Source organism: Pleurodeles waltl, chromosome 6, assembly GCF_031143425.1.
Source record: "Pleurodeles waltl isolate 20211129_DDA chromosome 6, aPleWal1.hap1.20221129, whole genome shotgun sequence".
In the NCBI taxonomy this organism is placed as follows: domain Eukaryota; kingdom Metazoa; phylum Chordata; class Amphibia; order Caudata; family Salamandridae; genus Pleurodeles; species Pleurodeles waltl.
In genome coordinates, this window is record NC_090445.1 from 434656056 (window position 1) to 434672507 (window position 16452).

General features: G+C 41.5%; 1 protein-coding gene across 2 annotated transcripts in view; it reads right to left on the reverse strand.

Moving 5' to 3' along the window:
* Window positions 1–16452, reverse strand: part of PIK3C2B (phosphatidylinositol-4-phosphate 3-kinase catalytic subunit type 2 beta) — a 304990-nt gene that overhangs the window by 155879 nt on the left and 132659 nt on the right. For both annotated transcript variants that reach the window (XM_069238510.1, XM_069238511.1), the window contains exons 6-10: window positions 16043–16154; window positions 15510–15589; window positions 8032–8095; window positions 5398–5544; window positions 4483–4516 (exon numbers count right to left, since the gene is read on the reverse strand). In XM_069238510.1, coding sequence (XP_069094611.1) covers window positions 4483–4516; window positions 5398–5544; window positions 8032–8095; window positions 15510–15589; window positions 16043–16154 — 437 coding nt within the window. The remainder of the gene's footprint in view (window positions 1–4482; window positions 4517–5397; window positions 5545–8031; window positions 8096–15509; window positions 15590–16042; window positions 16155–16452) is intronic.

Consider the following 16452-nt stretch of genomic DNA (forward strand, 5'->3'; position numbering starts at 1 on the left):
CTCCTTCCTCTATTCTGGAAAAACTGGGGTGGGAGGGCGGCATTTTACCAACAGCAAGGATAAGATTGTATTACAGCAACTGAACAAGTATTAAAATAATTAGTTTTAATTAAAAACAGGTTTACGTACAGTGACGGCTAACCAACATGAGCATTCGGGCTCTGCTCCCTCTCATTCTTGCCGCTAGATAATTCCAATTTGTTTTTTTTGTGCGTTTAATAGAGTGTTTAAAAAAATGCACACACAAAGTGCAGTGGCTGAGGCTGCACTCACCCACGGTCACACTTGTTTCCATGTCAAGTGTTTAACGCTGGTGCACAAGCAGCCATGCCAATACAGTAGGTCAACAGATAGCACTGCCGGGCTGACAAACTCACAGCCCTGAATCCTGTGAATTAAAATTAGCCCGAGCACCTAAAGCTGAAGTCCTGCAGCACCAGGGGCAATACGTTCCCCAGAGACTGAAGCCACGCCACCCCACTGGCTCAGTATTGGACATAATGAGCTTCAAAAAGTGAGTTTTGTCACATCTGCGCACAAAGAAGCCTTCAAATCAATAGAGCATGATTAATACTGTGGACCCCGTTGCAGTGCCTTTATAAATATGGGTACCAGATACATAAACAACGTAGCAGACTGCCAAGCCCTAGGTGTCAGCATAGGCTCTACTTGGCACCCAGCTCTGTTTTTGCTCCCATCTTCTGATGCTCCACTCTTCTGACCCAAGCCTTTGTGAACTACCCCTCCACCGCCATCGTTATATCTGCCCCATCTCGGACTCCACATGATCTCCCATACCGCAGACACCCTCGGAATAAGATGGACTGAGAGCAGGGGATGGGGCTGTTCCACTTAAGCAATTTTCTGACTGCATATTGTGCCATTTAATGTTAGAACATTCCTCGTTTTCAGGCAATTTAAAAGGCTGGTGAACCCGAGGCAGGAAGATTCAAGATTAGTCACTGTTTTATAAGATTTTGGGATGATGGTATGCATTTCCGGGAGATACCGGATCGATAGCCGAAAGCAGGAAGGTGCTTTAGGGCACTGGATGGCTACTCAGCAATCAAGTTGCCCCAGACATGTCCGAGGGGTGGTCTAGACTAGAGTCATACTGATGATCCAAGTTCATTACCTGTGAGTAGAACACTAGCAATCTGAATGTAATCCCATCTGAAGTGAAGGGTGAAGAGTTTGTTTGAGAGTCGTGGCATGGGGTGCTGTTCATCAGAGATGGGAGGATGGATTTTATGTTTTTATTTTTTTTATTTTTTTTAAAGCGGGGAGATTCTATTATCCCTTTAAATGAAATGATAGAACTTTGAAAAACATAGCACTTAGAAGCCAGCACGATAAACAACTTCCACTCAATAAAAAGAGCCCAAGGTCTTCAGGTAAAATCTGTTTTGACACCTCTCGGAGTCCCTCATCCTCCACATCTGCCTGTGCACTCCTTCGAGTGTCTCCTTATCCTGTGTGTCAGCATGATGTACCCACTTATAAATAAGAGAACTATCTTTACAAATCTTTCATGGGGGAGATCAAACCCAAACGCTTGCCTGGTGCCCACACCCCTCTGAAGGTCTGGCTTGATTGACAAACTAGGACTTTTATGAAATACCTTAAGTGTTCATTTAAATATGTATGTGAAAACTACGTCTGCTGGAAATAGCACAATTTTAACCCATTTAATCCATTTTTTACGCCCCACCACTTTCAAAATTCACCAGCCAACACTATTTGTAAACCTTGAAAAATAGAATTCAGGAAACTTAAGGATGTACTTTTAAAGCATTGTAATTTTTTTTTTCGTTTTTATTAACGATATGTAAGCCTTTTCTTGGTGTGGCTTCATTGTTGTCTTTTACATGCTCTATAGTGTTGTAATGATTTCTAGTAATGGCACAACAAACCTTATTAAAAAAAACAAATGCGACGAAAAAGACCGAAGACAATAGGTGGATGAGGTGCTGTGTGGAAAACTCCTAACGCCCTTTTCTATCACAAAAATAAAACACACGTTCCGCTTGAAAAAAATACCCATCAGCATGTTTTGATTAAGTTTAATGGTATACGGCTGCAATGGTGTTTAAACACACTTCAGCCAACAGAATCTTTCACTTACAGGGCCCTACTTCAGGTGTTTTATTTTTTGCGGTGTGAAAAAAGCTACAAAAAGGACATAACTGAAGCGCTGACTACAATATATCATTCTGAGCATAGTCCCTTGCTGCAAACGTAAGGCTAATTAAAAAAAAAAAAAAAAAACATCTCCAAGACTTTCCCAACACTTAGGGCCTGTGGCAGTGGGGGCCGCCGCATATGTCAAGGAGGGGGACGGGCTGGGACAACGAACAATGGGGGATTTATTTAAAATAAATAAATAAAGGAAAACACTTACCTTTCGTCGCCGTCTCCTGCATCCTCGCTCCTCTGCTCCTGAGGCTGCCCCAGCATTCGCTGGGACAGCAGCACAGGCTTCCCAGCAATCCTGGCGCTGCTTACATGCTAAACTTAGCATGTAAGCAGCGTCAGGATTGGTCTGAGTGGAAGTGACTGCCGCCGCTCAAACACAAGCCTGGGGTCTGTGCTGTTTCTCCAGCCCGGCTGTATATACAGCCCGGTTGGAGAAACCTAACTGCGCATGTGTGTTTCGCCAACCTGAAACGGTCGGCCAAACACACTTGCGCCCTTAGTGCACCCCTCCCTGCACCTGCTGGCTGAGCCAACATATGTAAAATGAGAAATGAAAAATAAAACGATAGCAAGCTATCGTTTTATTTTTCATCTGCTGGCTCATCCAGGGGGCGACGCCCCTCCGCCCCTGCGGAGGAGCCACCCCTGGCCTGTGGGTTGGTCTATTCTGACCTGTGCGTAAACACCGGTTTACGCATGGGTCAGAATTACGGGCTGGGAACTATCATGTGCATATCAGATGCGTTTAAAACCTCGACATGTGTTACATTTTGTCAGATTATACCTGCTGAAACTTAACAGGAGAAATGTGTACGATATTTACCATACCATGTAGAAGTTGGTGCGTTAAACACTAAAATCTGCATGGTATTCCCCAGAAACTGATAATAGCTGCTATTTCGTGCACACGATAAATAACGTACCTCGTAGTATTGTTACTTATCAGGTGCAATAAATAGCACCTATGATAACTTCGTTCACTAACACTACTTTTCAGGACAACTCGTGTTCTTGCTAACTAGACTGAAATATATCACGATTTTCCTGCCTTTCAGCCCCCCTTCGCTGTCCCTCTGTGTTACGCCCTGTCCTCTAGGCTCCCACAGAGTACTGTGCCTCCATTATGTCTGTAATGTGCATTATATGCAATAGGCATACAGGGCTCTAGGGGGCCGCTCTGAGCATCACACCAAACGCATGGGAAAGAACCCTGGGTAAGAACAGTCAGAGTGCAGGGAGCCCATCTCTGAAATGCCACTGGTGCTCTTCTGAGAGCTCTTCCTGCATTACCATCTTCCTAGAAACCTAAGAGGCATAACAGTAGGGACCACGGCCCTCTCATCTTGCTTAAGTCTTTCTCAAGTTCATCCCCCAGAAGACCGCAGTGAATGTGAGCCTTTGACCAAAGCTCCTTCGCCAAATGAGTGACTGCATTCCACCAGAGCCCAAGGTATGATGAGAAGTGGTACTTACTGACATGGTGGTGCGATTTCTATCAAATAAATAACAATATTTAATTAACTAAAACGCTAAATCAGTGTACTTTGTTTCTTAGGCCCCCTAAACCTTACCTGAGGTTGAGCATCTCAACCTACTTTCAGGGACTTTAAGAACCACATATTTTGTAGGGGTACAAGAGTCAAATGTTGGCACACTGACATATTTAGACAACCGAATTTATGACGATTTGCTTTTGATTAATCAGACTGCTGAAAATCTGAATTAAAAACTGGATGCTATTTTTAAGATGTCCAACCTTATTGTTTTTTTTTAAAAATCTTACATTCTACTATGACCACATCACCGAATCTTAAAGACCCCATGAAGTTGACAGGGACACCAAGAGGTTGCGTAACAAGCATGTAGGGGTGAGGAATATGAGACCAATCATTTCAGACATGCATTTCAGATATAATGATTTGCAAGCAAATATAAACATTTCTTAAAGGGCTACACCACCTTGGCTGAATGTGGCATCTATCTCTACCTTTGGAGCAAGGAAATGTTGCAGTCTCAGTCTAGAATCCATTCAAAATCTATTACTGTTGATAATAGAAATGGGATATTTGAGGAACGGTGAGCGAGCAACTATCCTGGCTCGCAATCTGCGGCCTGCCTTTCTTTCAGTGTGATCTTGGACAAGACTTTCTATTTTACTTCTGTGCCACTTTAAATAGTAAGTGTGTAAAAATATGGTAAGCAATAGTTCTTCAGGTTACAAATTGATGTTGTCACATTTGCTTGGTAATAGTGCCGAGAGAATGGTTCATAAAACAAGAAACTCACCTCTATTCTCCCGACTGGCCAAAGCATTCGGATCCTGGAAAAGAATGTTTGGCAGTGAATATCGGCAATGTAGTGGTAATGAGGCCAAAACTCAAAGAAGACAGTATCACAATGAGCATAATGCTAAACACAAGTAAAATCTAAAGGAGCATAAGGGCTAGAGGTTTAAGTTACAATTACACAAATTGAATGTCTGAAGAGTAGGGGACGGTAATGCACAGAAAATGCATAATTTACACCCCCAACAGACCTGCAGGAAGATTCAAGTGGAGCAGGCAGAAAATCGTTTACTGCACTAAATATGGGCTTCCTCAAGGAAGCAAGGGGCAGGCATGTTCTGACAAAGATGGGCGGCAGAATGGCTGCTGTGGTCTTGGCTGGCTGCCTCCCCCAGTAAACGTGATGACCTACAAGAAAAGCCTGGAGTGATCATATTCTCTGAGCAATGCAGTCTCTCTCCACATGGAAAGGATTCAGTGGTTATGACAGTGTGGTTTTGTCCCTTTATAGACTAGGGCTATAGATCCGCATCCTTTGGCTTACATGAGGACCTCCTCACAGGAGGTATGGCATGGTTGTCTCATAAGAGGCAGGTATGGTGCTGTGCTCACCATACAAGATATGGAGTAATCACCTGCCAGGAGGCGATCCACTCCACCTAGCACTCTGCCGCCACAAGGCACCATGCACTTCACACGCAGCGATCAAGCCCTAATTTTGGCACATGAATTATTGTTTTGCTTAAAGACCTATCGGTTTCTCCAAACCTAAAGCCTACCACAAATGCTCTGGTTGTGGGCTTTTTCACGTGGCACTAGAGGAGTTTGATGTGCAGTTAGGAGATGCTGTGAAACTTTTCAATGCTCTTTGATATAAAATTATCGGAGAAGGGTAATGCCTCGGTCTCCCCCTTACCTTATTCCCTTTAAGCTGAATACGAGAGGAGCAGGGCGGCAGCTGGTTTAGTGCACTGGTCACCTCCTGCGTCTCCACCGCTGCTAGGGCATTACACACCACCATCACAGACTGCACCACTCGCTCTGCCTTCAGCAGGGGATCCACCTACCCAACGACAGAAGCATGAACATGTTGACAAGCGGTGTAAACACAAACTACATTGACTTCATACAAAGGAAAACTGCTTTCATCACACCAGAATTCACGACATTCTGCAAATATAGTTTGCTAAAGGGGGTTAGCAAAATTGTCACGCTGGTTAAGCCAACAACCGAGAACGTTTAAAACAGATGTACAATTCAAGCCAGTAACGTTTTCACATAATTTTTACAATTGTCTTCTTGACTGCTGCATCTATTGAATGAGCTTGCAATACTTCTCTATTCTCCACATAGGAAATTATTGCAGCAGCTGAAAATTAATGCTAAAAGGACAGGAAATCCATCCAGTGGGCCTACTGCGTACTATAAACTTCAGTGATCTTACAGCATTGTTAGTTTATTTGGGCCTGGCCGATATTTTAATCATACAGATTATCCAGAGTAATTTCAGTAATTTTGATTTTTCTCTTTTGGCGCTAAATTACCAACAATTATGCAATTACAAATGATTGCATGGTTTTCATTCATTTGGCACAGGAATCCTACTACAAGAGCACAAGAACAACAAAGTTAGTGTGGGAGAGAGGCTTTGGCTTTTCGTGGTCGTTTGCAGTTAGCTCTGTTTTCGTCATGCAAAATGCACCCTCGGATCCATTTTGAATACAGGGGTGCATTTTGCACTAAGAAAATAAAGCTAATGCTGGGCTACACTCCTTGCCTAATGTTGCTGTCATTTCGATTCTGTTACAGCAAACTATACGAGTTGCGTCCACCCCTAGGTATTTACTGATACATTTGGTACCAGATGCTGCTGAAGTCCCTTTATGGAGCAATCATTAGGTCTCTATACTGGGTTAACGGGTCCTGTATTAAAGTGACTCGGTGTATGGGAAGCAACGATACTGATGAAACAGAACAATTACATGAATATTGCCTGTTAATTCGTTTTTCTCAGTGCACACATCCTAAGTGCTTCGACTACCCCTTCATCTCACCAAATAAACCCTCTCTTGTTGAGCGGCTGGCATCAGACTGCCTGCATAGTCATATAAACATGGGCGCCATCTTGACTTTCTAATATAACTGCTGCCTACTCAACCTCTTGGGTGATTAGTGCGCTGTACAAATCAACGTAACATAACAGTCCCAAAAGAGCCAATGACCACCCATACCTTCCCCTCCCCAACACCTCCCTTACTGGCCCGGACCGCACAATCAAGAGGTACGACAATTTGTAATACAGCCTGGCTACTGAACTCTCCACAAAAGATGGATAAATGTGCGTATTTTATTCTAAAACTAATGTCCACAATTTCACCACATTGCCTTTGTTGGTCTGTGCCAGTGATCTCATTTTTAAAAGTTAGCTAGCCTTGAGACCGTGTGCAATTGAACGTGTTTGGAAAAAAAAGAGCCTCTAGACATTGTATTCTATTTAATATACCCAGCTTTTAGAAATGCTAGCAAATTGCATGCAGCGAGGTAGTCAGCATTTTTTTTTTTTGAGTTGTGAAGACCTTTCGGATTCTGGAGGAAAGGTAGATGAACTTGCAGCTACGCTCTCAGAACATTCTGTTACGGTATTCTGTTTCTGCACAGTGCAGCCTTTCATAAATCCATGGCCTCTTGGAGGCATTTTAGTTAAGTTAAGCGCATTTACAGTGTAACCATCCACGTTTCACTCCCAAGTCGGACAAAGCTTGAGCACGTACACAAAATACTGCACCGTTTTAAACTTTCCAAACTTTGTCTCGCCATTTTGTTTTAACTATATTGCTTTAATCAGTGTTTTAGCCACTTCATTCTGGGATTGCTGTTAAGACTGCAATATTCTGATAGGACACCACACTGGCCAATATTACCTGTATACATGTGCAATAAACAAGCATCCGCAAAGCCATAAGGAGTTGAGGGGAAGCAACACCAGGAAGATGAGGGAGCAGCAATAACGGACAGGAGGAGGGGAGTAGAAAGCAAAACAAGGGATGAATGAGGTGGAGGATGGTAGCATCAGACAGGAACAAGGGGAGCAGGAAACTAAAAAATAGTACTTCAATCACAGAGGGAGCAGTAGACTGGCACTAATTAAGTTGACTCAACCTGTGCTTGGCCCATGCTCCACTGAGAAGAATGGAAGAGATGCTTGGCCTGCATTGGCCAATTAGGAGACAGCAAAGAAGAGTGACACGGAAGCCAACAAATGGCACTCAACAGGCAGGAGGCAGGTCCAAGCCCTTTATTGTAAACAATGTCTTGCAAGCCAGAGTGCATGCAGTGCATGTGCTGTCCCATGCTCTAGCTAAAAATGACACAGCAACATACAGGAATAGCAGCACATCAACAGACATACCCAAATAAAGACAACGTTAGCACACATTCCTTAACAAACACAAATAAAAACACACAAACACTGGTTTCAAAAACACTTGATTCAGATACACCAGGCTGCACATGTTGTCCCTTCTTCATATGCACATCTTATCCCACTCACCTCAGCCGCCAGGAATTCATCCACTTCATTGTGGAAGTTGTCAAAGAGGAGTGTCATGGCCTGCCTGGAGGGGGAGACAGAGATCCAACAAATCAACAAAAGAGTAGAGCAGAGATAGAGTATCATACAAGTGACTCGTCTCATCTGTGGGGAGTGTGCAAGAGACCAAGAGGCCAGAGAGGAATTATAAAACCTTTGACAAAGACAGATCAACTTAGGGAGGGACATGATGATCTGTGTGGGGCAGTACCACAGACCATTCCTCACCAACAGAAGGCCAGTGGAGGAGGGCAGCACAACATCCGATCACCCATTACTGATGGAACAGACTGTTAACACAGCACAGCTGTGGGCGAAGGATACACTCTAGGAGTCCAAAAACACCATCCTCAGGCTACAGGGATCACCCGCCATCCCATCGCTCCTGGGCATTTCTAAGCAGGACAGAATTCTAGGGACATGAGCAGAGTTCAATCTCTACACCCATCTAATCCTTACTCTTTGTTGCAGGGATTCTCAACAGATGAGATGGGGGGGGGAGGGGAGTACAAGCTCTTGGCCCATTCAAACTGTGGCCTCACATCTTTAACCAGACTGAAGGTGCACCCCATTATCTAGTGTTCACATGAAGAGGGATAGGCTGGTCACACAAAAGCCTCTGACAACTCACCAAAAATGCACCCTGAGGTACCGGGGCCCTTATCTACAGTTTTTACCAAAAGACACAGAAACTAACTTCAGTTTGTCCTTCCTATGCCATTCAGTGAACTGTACACTGACCAACCATGGAAAGTTGCAGAATTCTACATCTGACACTAAGCGGACGAAGGCACTGATCCAGAGGACTTGTATGTAATGTGCAAGTGAGGACCCTGACTGCCAGTCTGTCCGCAGGCCAATTTTATACACAGACCATGACTTAGCAGATAGAATATCAAAATATACCATATTACTGGTAAAGCCTGAACAAATACTGATCTAGAGTGATTACAAACCTTATAAGCCTTATCCGTGTATCATAAAACCCAGTGAGAGCTTCATCATACTGTCACACAATCTCAATATTCCCATTTAACGAGCATCTTCAGAACGAGAAGGCATTGTTCTCAGTTACACACCGTTTTATGGCAGCACACCAAGGTTGCAGGCGACACTGCTGACTTTGCTTAGGTGACTGCAGTAATGTAGCTTGGTACAACCCGCCAATCACAGTTTTTCAGTGGAGAAGCTTTTGCAGGTGAGAGCTCGTGGTTGGTCAACAAGGAGATCAACCATGCAGCTCACGATTGATATGGGCTTCAACATCTTAGATATCAGCGTTGAAATGAAACAATAAATCACAACCTAATTTTAGGAGTGTGAGCAGGGTGAAGCGGTACCTCAGTCCATGCCTTACTGGCACAGCATAATTCCACAGCCCCTTTAGAACCAATGGCTATCACGCTGTTACAGCTCTCTTGACCTGCCTTCCCTTTAGGCCCTAAAATCAAACTACCAGCTCAACTCCTGCCCACCCAGGTCTCGTGGGACTCCTACACACAGGATCATGAGCTCCCCCAAACTTCCTGCCAACCTATAGCGTCTTCTGGGGATGCAAGGGCCTCCCATACCATCCTGAAGTGTTCTCAGAGTGCTTGAGATTCTGGCCACATACATGCTGCCATCTTACAGATCCTCTCCACTTTTCATGTTTCGTCTCCTTTTTCTCTGTCTATTTAAGGACACTATCCATATCAACTCAAAGCATAGGCTCACTTCTGTCAACCTAGACCCATCTACAATATGTTGGTCCACTCTATCCTAACTGAACACTTCCTACCCTGTTCACCTCCCCTTAACTTGTCATTCCAGGAACTTAGGACACCACTGTCACCTTTTTTCCCCTCAGGATCCTTCTCATACTAAAATGCACAGCCCTCTAGGCTTATCAACGATCTCTGTGAGTTAGGAAGAACTCAGGAACCAGATCTTTGTATTGAAATCAGTGCTTTAATTCCATACAGTGCTGGTGTGCTGTCAGTCCAGGCACATCCTAGCTTCTAACCCCCAACTGCTAATCATAACATTCCCAGCGCAGCTGCAGCCTGTGTTCCACGTTCTGCTCTTAAAAGTATAACAATACTACATCTTCCCCTTCTTTAAAAAAAAAAAAAAAAAAAATGAACCTAAAAATGAGAAATGAAATAGTTATTTGTGTTACAATTGTATTTATTCTAACAGTCTAATTAACATTGTTCAATTAATCTCTTAGAATATCAGCAACAGTTGTTAAAAAAAAAACCTAACACCACAATTAGTATCCTTGTTAGCTTGAGCAACATGTGAAATTTCAGTATCTAAGGCCAGATCATAAAAACAAGCATCAATTTCACAGCTTCTTCCTCCATCTAGATCACCACCATAATGTTAATCTATTATTGATTGCTCAACATTTTTTTTAATGTGAGACATTCCTGGTCAAACTTCTCTCTTCAATCTGTGCAGAAATCATTCACCACTTTATTCTGGTCAAGGTCAAAGGAATTAGGTCGAAATAGCTTTAGATTTCCTTATTTGTGGTAGCTTGACAAGCACTAAACCACCTCGTTGGTAGTCTTGAACTCTGACATGCCTTGTCTGTATAATTTTTCATTCTTTTGCTAACATATCCAGTTTTAGAACTTCTTCATGACAATCTGGAGACTTTGCAGGTAACTGTGGAAGACGACTGTCCCACCTGTCTATACATCAATTCCGATGGACATTTCCAAGTTGTTCCAGGAATAGTACTCCTTTAGTCTCACCAACTCGACATGAAGATGAAGTTCAATTTAATGTTACTTCCGTTAAGTTTGCTCTCTGAACTGTTTTTTTTTTTTTTAAGTACTCATAAATACACCAATCACTTTATCTGTTTGTTGCCAATGAGGAGATATTTTCTTACGAATCACTCCCATATATTTCAGAAAACTCTGAAACTCTTCACCATTAAAACGGTAGTCCATTGTCAGTTTTTGATTCAACGGATGCTCCCCAAATTGGAAATATCTCATCTAGAACTAGTAACAAAGATGACGAAGTTAATGCCTCTTGCTTTACTTTTGGGAATCTTGAATATACAGCTATAGTGACAAATAGATAATGCCCTAAATCCATGTGTCCACAGAAGTCAGCTGCCAGTGTTGTGCAAATCGCCTCAGGTAACTGACATTCTAGGTTTTTCTGTGCATGTTCTTTTCACAGTGCACTGACACAAACAAAGTTATTTCCCTATGACTTTTGTGAACAATATCAATCACACGTCTTTAAAGTGCACCAGGCATTAATATGCAGGTTCCTCGTAAAACAATGCCAGGTGAAGTAACTGCCAACTCATCATGTACATTTTTAAAAGCCAACAAACTTTTCTTTTCAACTCCTAGAATGCCATAATTTCCATGCATCTCCATCTGTTTGTACTGATTATTTCCTTGACTTCTTGCACTGTTTGATCTGTCACTGTGGCCTCTATTAACTCCATTTTTAATTATCCTACAAGTTGCAGTCTTATTTAGATGGGTGTCTAGATAAACAGTCTGCAGAACTAAAACCTTTACCTGCTTTATGTACACGTTTGAAATTATAATCCATTAGTCTCATGCTCCTATCTTTAGATGCAGTGTGGCATTTTTTGCATTTCAATTACCAAATATTGTCAATAAAGACTGATGCTCAGTAATAACTACAGGTGACTTACCATACAGAAAAGTAAGATAATGTTTGCATGCCCAAATAAATGCCAAACTTTCTTTTTCTGGAGTCGGATTTTCTTTTTTAATTTCAGACAAACGTCTCCTGGCATGAGATGTTACATACTGAATATATCTAGGTTTATGCTATACACCTACTGCTCCCAACTCTACTGGACTTGTATCCACTATTAGTTCTGTACACTTTTTTTGGATCATAATATGAGATGTGTCACAGACAAAATGCCTTTTCTAATTTTCATGAACGACATTTAACATGAGTCATTCCATTCACATGTGTTTCCTTTTTTTGTTAGTTCATGTAAAGCAGCACCTGTAGTTGCAAAGTCTTTGATATATAGTGAACGTTAACTGGCCATACCAAGAAACAAATGTCACTCTGACAAACCCTTTGGATGCCACTTGTTGACTAAACAAGAAATACCTGGATCCGGACACACCCCATCCCTTAAAAAGATATTACCATAAAATGTTAATTCTGGTTTATCTATCTAATTTTTCTCAGTATTTAAAATTAGACCAGCTTCACTTAGACATTCCCATATTTTCATTGAAGTGTGATCATATTTCTCTTGAGTTTTTTCAAAAATCAGAACATCATTGCTATTATTCATGCTATTCTGCAATGGTCTGTTTGTTGTTCCTTGTCATATTTCAGCAGCTGAACAAATTCCAATGTTCAACCTTTTATATCTAAACAATACTAAATGAGCAGAGGAGTTGTTACACATCTAGATTGTTCATCAAGCTCCAGCTGCTGATAATCCTTGCACAATGCTAGCCTAGACAATTCTGCAGCACCACCGAGGCTGCTTACCATGTCATTCAAATGTGGTCCTGGGAGTCTTTCTCTTTCAACTGCAGTGCTGGGAATTCTCATATCTACCACATATCCAGATCTTGTCTGTGTTTTGCTTTGGAAACACAACTATTGGAGAAACCCATGGTGCTGGGCCTGTTGCTGGCTCAATTATATTTTGTTTTAATAGAGTTTATTTTTTCCTCCAGTTTATTTTGTAAATGTATTGGAGCTCTCCTACACAACTGTACCTGTAGTTCAAGAGATTATTAATGTGCAGAGTAATAACTTTTCCTTTCAACTTGCCTAAATTTTGGGAAAAAACTGGATAGTTCCATAGAATTGGATGTGGCATTGTGATATGAAATTTCATTACAATCAAACCCATAGGTTGAGCAGTTACACTGCTTAGCAAGGATCAGGAATGTCTCCTTTTAGAACATGAATGTCTTTTCCACTTGCCATGCTTTTTTACTGAAATGATGTCTGGCTTCCTACTGAAAAAATATCACGTTATATCAGTGTTTCCCAACCTGTAGTCCTGGGACCCCTAGGGGCCCGCAAAGCCTCCTTAGGGGGTCTGCGACTGCTTAGAAAACTAAAACATTTAAACAGATTAATAAAGTGTATATAAATTAAGTGGCTAAATGTACTATTGAATTTTTTTTTTTTTAAACGTACTGTAAATGTTAAAGATTTTGAAATTGGAAGCTACAAATTGAATTAGTATACTCGGATTGATTTGTGGGGCAGTGCAGGTGCATCAAACAGAATATAGTATGGACGATGTGTGGCTTCAACTGAATTTAGAAAAGCGCCAACCTTCCTATTAAAATTTGTTTTTATTTGTATTTGTTTGCAAATTAAATCAAATGTGTTATCATTTGTGTATGTGTTTGATGAATGCTTGTTTCTGTATTTTTTGCATATTGTATTGCATTTCAAATCATCAACAATGCTTAGGCCAGGGTCCCTGGCTTCTATTAATGACTCAGTGGAGGGGTCCCCGGATTCTAATAGTGATTCAGTGGGGGTCCCGGGTTCCAGTAATGATGAAGTAGGGGTCCACAGAAGTTAAAAGGTTGGGAACTACTGCATTAGATGGACTTAATGTAGGGGTCTCAACCATTTACTCATATTCAGAGGTACATATTATTTTGTATGTCCCTCCACTATCCAAAATAAATTTGAACCTACAGGGATATACTGTAGCTGTTTTTTTAAATATATCTTTGTATTAAACATTTTTTCATAATTTATATTAGGTGTTTCCTGGCTCATGTATAACCGCTGCATTGAATTATCTTTCAGTAAAAGACTCAGTCCCATGATCTTCCATTTGTTTTATGTACTTGTCAGTACTTTTTTTATATCCTGTTTTATCCATCCTTTAATATCTCTCTTTGATGTAATCTCCATCTTGGCTTTAGACACAAGTGCAAAAAGGTTCATTCTTCCACATTTCCAACATGTTTGTCCCAAAGCTGGACAATTTGCTATGTGAGGAAATTGTAAAACGCATCTATAGCACTGCTTTTTTCCCTCCTTTTTGGTCAGTCGTTTTTCACTCCTTTTTTCATATTTAATTTACATTTGTCGAAGTTGTTCAGTTGTTTTTAAATGCCCGTTCCATGCTTACTGCTTGAAATTTTGCTGGTGCGTCTGTGTGAGACATCTTTAAAATAGTTGGTAAATCATATGTTTTCTGTAGTAGTTTTTTTCTAAACTCTGTTTAATTGCATACTCCAAAATTATAGCTTCCTCATTATTGAATGTGTCAAATTCACAGAATGTAACTAGTTTGCGTAATCGATTAACACACCTGTCAACTGACTCATCTTCTGTTTGATATGCAGTATTGATATTGTATCTCTCGAAATCTATATTCCAATTTTTCATGAAGACATTTTATATGCCCTTTGTAAGTACTTTCATCTTCCTTAGGAAATGTCATAATTAAATCATGTACTTCATCTCTTATCAGACTGAATAGTAGATCTCTTGCTCACTCATCAGTTAATTTTTAGTACATAACTTTGAGAAGATGTTCAAATCTTCTTCTCGGCTTCTCCCATCTTGGAGTTAAAGTTTGATGATCGGAAATATCATAGGGCACTAGTATGTGAAACATGATAGAAGAAACATTATCTTGTTCTCAATCCTCCATTATTTCTACAGACTCCAAAGACTAATTTTCTTGAAATATTTTTGTTTTAAAGAAAGGCAAATAGTTATTTTTCTTAACTTTTTTTTTTATTTTTTATTTACAATTATCCGCTTAGATGTTGTTTTGAGTATTTAGAATAAAAAATCCACCTCAAACAATATTTTTCAGCAAGTGCCTGACTTTAAAATGGTGTCTTCCTTTGTTGTGTGTGTTTTGTACAAAACTCTGCCTGGCTTAAAAATGGTCGGGGGAAGAACGTCACAATCAAAATCTCATGGTAGTTTGCAAACAACTGATTTTCTCCTCACCACTCCGACCAGCGAGCGCCCCATCACATTTTCAGCACAGTCGCACCCTCAAACTCAAGCACCCAAATCTCGTTGCATTTGTTGTATTCGATTTAGTGCTTTATTCCAGACAGTGCTGTTGTGCTGTCAGTTCGGCATTATGCGAGACTCTAACCCCCAACTTCTAATCATAACATTCTTAGCCTAGCTGCAGCCTGTGCTCCACATTCTGCTCTCAAAGGTACAATACAATACTACAACCTCTAGTGTCATTCTTCCTTCAGGACACCTCAGTCTCCCTCCATCTGTGCTACTTTCAGACCCCAAAGGGCCCATCAGTTTCTCTAAATGTTCAGCATTCCTGATCCAGGCCCATTCTTTCCTTCAGACCAACTACACTCTTCATCATTCCTAACTCCTCAAGTCCCCGCACTCACTTTTTCCGCCAGATTCCCGTGCCCAAGCCTTCCAACCCCCCAGTGTCCATCCGGGCTTACCTGCTGATGGTCTGTTTCACCGGTCTCTCCTGGAGGTGGATCTGGTGGTTCAGTGTCCAGGGGCTCTGGTGGTCGCTGGCCTTGTAAGTAAGAAAAAGTGAGGTGAGTTAGAGGTGGTGCTCACGTACTACTCTCAATGGCTGTCCCATGTCCATCAGTGAAGCAATAAAAGTAGGCGAAAAACAGAAAACGGAGGTAGCAGCTGTGCTGCCAAGAAGTGAAACTGTCTTCTTCACCCGGGGGTGGCTACATCTCAGACAGACACACATTACATTTATTACAGTATTGATGGCCACAACAGTTGTAACTGCGAAATCATGACAACTGCCAGCAACAGACACCGGAGGCACCCAGCCCCTCACTGATGTTCTACACAAGCATGTGAGGATTCAGCTCACACACACACACACAAACACCCACAGAAGAAAGGATATGAATAGGGATAAAGAAAAGCAACCAGGTAAGTCTTAACATTATTCCATAATCAAAAGGACACTTGTGAAATAATTTTCATTAAAGGATATGACACTTACCGTCCGGGCTAGGTCTCCACGTACATCCTTGCGCTTCATTAGCTGCAGTTGAATGTCCACGTCAAATTTGCGGCACTGCTGGATGTACTCATGGCTTCCCAGGATACGCTCGCTGAAGGAGGGAGACAGATGACAGAAATGAAACTGAAAAACCAGTGAAGAAGACGTTAATCGTGTTACACGAAGAGATCTCTAGTCTGAGAGGGTAACTATAAAAAGACTGTAGAAATAACAAGGCACACATTGTAACATGACATCAAATTGCACTATTATTTACCTAGAAATATGCCATAACTAACCTAGTAAAATAATTCCACTCACAAGCTTCGAGACATTTCTCATTACACGTTTCTTTATGTACCACCAGTTTGTTCCAGACCCCCACCACTTACAGTGCACTGCCCCTCCCC